This window comes from Microtus ochrogaster, chromosome 10 (genome assembly GCF_000317375.1).
Source record: "Microtus ochrogaster isolate Prairie Vole_2 chromosome 10, MicOch1.0, whole genome shotgun sequence".
NCBI classification, from domain to species: domain Eukaryota; kingdom Metazoa; phylum Chordata; class Mammalia; order Rodentia; family Cricetidae; genus Microtus; species Microtus ochrogaster.
This window is the reverse complement of record NC_022016.1, coordinates 62,066,409-62,070,653: the sequence shown is the minus strand read 5'-3', so window position 1 is coordinate 62,070,653 and position 4,245 is coordinate 62,066,409. Positions and strand designations below refer to the sequence as shown.

Here is a 4,245-nt window from a genome sequence, read left to right as displayed (position 1 = left end):
CAGGACAGGCTCCAAAGCCACAGAGAAACCCTGTCTCGAAAAAAACCAAAAAAAAAAAAATTCAAGGGTTTGTATATATATATATATAGTATTATATTGTTCTCTGTTCTGTGGAAGGACGAAGGGATGCCAAACATGGGCAGAAAAAGGAAACTGCACAGATGAGGACTAAAACCAATGAAATACTCAACATGACAGGAGCAAAGATAAAGAGAGACGCTTGTGCTTCTCCCTTTGGTACTGTTGAGGCAATGGACTCAGAGAAATTGATTTCCCAAAATCTCATGCTGGAGGAAGAGAAATGATGCAGCATCATGCTATCCAGAGATTTGCCTTCCGGGAGCAGACTTCACATGATCCTTAGAACTTGTCAGACCACCCTGCAGGAAGCAAGAGCTGGGACAGTGGGCAGGACCATCCCTTGACCAGGATAGCTTAGTTGTGCATCCCTCTTGGTCTCTATTTAAACCTCAACTTCAGCTGGGTGCTGGTGCACGCCTCTAATCCCAGCTCTCAGAAAGCAGAGGCAGGTGGATCTCTGAGCTCAAGGCCAGCCTGGTCTACAGGGTGAGTTCCAGGACAGGCAGAGCTACACAGAGAAACCTTGTCTCCAAAAACCAAAACCAAACCTACACAGCATGTTAGGATCCAAAGATGGTCTTGGGAATCATTAGACCTCTGTCCCTCTTTCCGTAGTGACCTCATTGCATGAATCCCCTTTCTCTGCTTCTTTAAGGGAATATGAAAGGTGAGTGGCTGAGCTTAGCCTGATAATGCTAGGAAAATCCAGTAATATGACTGGGTATTTGGGGACCACAAAATCTTTATGGCAAAGCCAAAATGTGTTTGGATGGAAACAGTGCTAATGGTTCTGCACTTAGATAAGATGACCTCTTTCAGCACCTAATCATAAACAACCAAGGGATTCTAAGCGATAATGATGGGGTGTGTGTTTGGTATGTCATTGTAACAGCACACGGAGTACATACTTGCTGGAGCGGTGGCTTTCAACCTTAATGCTGCGACCCTTTAATACAGCTCCTCATGGTGTGACCCCAACCCTAAAATTATTTTAGCTCTTATTTCATAACTATAATTTTGCTACTGTTATGAACTGCAATGTACATATCTGACGTGACCCCTGTAAGAGGATCGTTAGACCCCCCCCCCCAAAGGGGTCAAAACCCACAGGTTGAGATCTGTGTTAGAGGAAGATGAGCAGACGACAAGCAGTTAGTTAGAAAGGGCTAAGAACTTGAAGAAGGCTGGCTCTGACCAGAGAGCAGGTAAACTGAGGCCGTCCTGGAGCAGTGCTTTGTGACTAACTGGGGAGAAGAGCAGGTTTCGGCTGGAGAGGCAGATCGACGGTGGCACAGCTTTCTGAGTCAAGGAATGCAGGCTTTACCGAAAAGATAGTAAAAGGTTTCAACGTGTCGAGTTTGAAGCAATTATAGAATAACCAATATCCACACTGAACACAGTTTAGAGCTCAGGAGAGTTCTGGGATGGAGATGGAAACTGGACGGCAGTGAGAACAAATGATCGGGCACAGAAGAGAATGCTAAGAGCCAGAGTAACCAAGCAGCTCCTGGCAACAGGCTAAGCCAAGGGGCAGCTCTAGCAAGTGTCCAACTTACACCTCAGGGGCTACACCCACTCTGGGATAGTTAAGAATTAAGCTCAACACAAAGCTGTAGTTACTTTGAGATCTTCTAAGCTCAATTTCAAGGTTCTTTCACACTTTTGAAAATTGCCTGTGTGCGTGCGTGCGTGCGTGTATGTCTGAGTCTGGGTTTGTAAATTTAAATGCAGTACTTAGCAAGGCTAGAGGTGTTAGATACCCCTGGAATTGGAGTTCCATGCAGTTGTGAGTGGCCTGAGGGGAATGCTAGGAGCCAAACTTGTGTCCTCTGCAGGAGCAATATATACTCTTAACAGCTGAGCCACCTCTCCAGCCCTATTGCAGGGTTCTTTGAGTGTGAATTTCATGTTGCAATGTCAAGTTTGGACATCTCTGCAAACAACAAAATACCACCTGGGGAGAACTGGCTATACTCAGCAGGTGCTTGAGTTGAGCCTCAAGGGGCAGAAGCCAGTAATCTCAGCTACTGAGATTGCTAAAGTAGCAGCATCATGAGTTCAGGGCCAGCTTGGGTAACTTAGTGAGTCCAGTTCCAAAACTAAAAAAGGAAAGAAAAAAAAAAAAGAGGTAAAGGACTGAAGAAGTAGCTGAGCTGGCCGGGTGATTGTCAAGTACACACAAAGCTGTGAGCTTAGTACCCAGCACAGCATAAACAAGGTGCGGTGGCCCACGTTTGTAATCCCTGACTTGAGAGACAGAGGCAAGAGGATCCTAAGTTCAAGATCATCCTTGAGGCCAGCCTTGGGGAAGAAAGACTGTCTTAAAAAAGAAAAAAAAAGTTGATGATGTTGCTTAGTGGTGGCACTTGCCAATCATGCCTGATGCCCTAGATTTAATTCAGCGTGGAAAATCAATAAATTAGCTCTTCAGAAGAGCACAGGGGTTTAAAAAGCTGGTGTAAGAAGCTTGGAGAAAGGACGCACAAAACTGTGACCGGAGTACAAGGACACAAGCGAGGTTTGAACATCAGTGTGCGCCACAGCACACGTGGAGACCAGAGGGCGGCTCGAGGAGGCCAGTTCTCTCCCACCACGTGGATCCCAAGGATCAAAATCAGGAGGGCTACCATGCTTTAGTGGCAAGTGTCTTCACCTGCTGCGCCATCTCCCCAGCCCAGGGAGTAACATTTTAAATAAGTTCCCAAATACTAATCTGTAAATCAATGGGTCCATAAAGAAATAATTTATTACTTAATCATGAAATGAGAAGAAAATAAATCTTAATTTTTCATAATGCTGGATTTATCGTTTTGCATGTCAGCAGTAGTAGTAATCAATGTAGTGTTGATTTACGCTATCGGCAAAATCAAAAGTTGCCATTGTCATTATCAATTTCCTAAATTCGAGTCCTGAGATTTTAAAGCTTATCATCACCAATTCAGAGCTGCCTTTTGTCCTCATGTCCTGTATCGTTCTTTAAACATTCTCTCGAAGAGAGTTCCTCTTGTGGATTTTATGGTGTCGGCTTAGCGACGAGTTATAGCTGAAGGACTTTCCACACTCACTACATTCGTAAGGCTTCTCTCCAGTGTGATGCCTCTGGTGTTTCTTAAAGGATGAGTCGTGTCTGTAGGCCTTCCCACAGCGGTTACACTGGTAGGCTTTCACTCCCGTGTGAACGGTCTTATGGTTGCTCAGGTGGATCCTCTGCCTGAAGGCTTTCCCGCAGTCCTTACACTTGTAGGGCCTCTCTCCCGTGTGGATGCGCTGGTGGTGTGTGAGGTACGCTCTATGACTGAAGGTCTTACAGCACGAGGTGCACGCGTACGGCTTCTCCCCGGTGTGAATTCTTACGTGCTCACTAAGGTGCCTAATCTGTCGGAAAGTTTTCCCACATTCGCTGCAGCTGAAGGGTTTCTCTCCAGAATGCGTCCTCAAGTGTTGGACCAGGCTGATGTTCTGGCTGAAGGCTTTCTGACATTTATCACAGACGAACGGTTTCTCTCCAGTGTGAGTTCTGTGATGCTGGTTGAGCGATGAGCGATGGCGGAAGGCTTTGCCACACTCCGCACACGCGAAGGGCTTCTCACCAGTGTGGATTCGCTGGTGGGTGTTAAGGGATGCGCTCTGGCTAAAGGCCCTTCCGCATTCCTTACATCGGAAGGGCTTCTCGCCCGTGTGAATTCTCATGTGCTCTGTAAGGTGAATGGGTTGTTTGAACATTTTTTCACATATATTGCATCCATACATTCTGGCTCCTACGCAGCTCACTGGATCGCTAGTCGAATCTAACTTATCTTTGTTCCTCCGCCTAGCTGGGTTGTATTTATGGTGTTTCTGTTCTAAAGTAACATTGGAACTCTCAAGGTTTTCCCCGAATTTATTCGCTTCTTGATGTCCCTTTTTGTGGGTCAAAGTGGCTCGCCTCTCACCTTTCCTACAGGTTTCCTGGTGCCTTTTTAGTGTACCATCGTAGCTGGAGGCTTTTCTCAATGTTGGACAAATGGTATCAATCTCTATGAGCCTTTCCGTCATGATGCCATGACAGAACTTTAGGGCAATGTCATTCTCTGCAGCTGACTCCTTGGTTTCTGGTTTCCTCGTCACATCTGAAGGACATGAAAGGAAAAAAAGGAATGTAAATAACTCCTCCAAGCCGGGCGG

At 46.0% G+C, this 4,245-nt stretch overlaps 1 protein-coding gene across 1 annotated transcript in view; it reads right to left on the bottom strand.

Moving 5' to 3' along the window:
* Positions 1-2,882: 2,882 nt before the first annotated feature.
* LOC101979951 (zinc finger protein 69 homolog) overlaps positions 2,883-4,245 on the bottom strand; it is a 16,721-nt gene continuing 15,358 nt past the window's right edge. Inside the window, exon 6 of the mRNA XM_005353421.3 lies at positions 2,883-4,190. Within this exon, the coding sequence (XP_005353478.2) occupies positions 3,058-4,190 (1,133 nt within the window). The 3' untranslated portion in view covers positions 2,883-3,057. The remainder of the gene's footprint in view (positions 4,191-4,245) is intronic.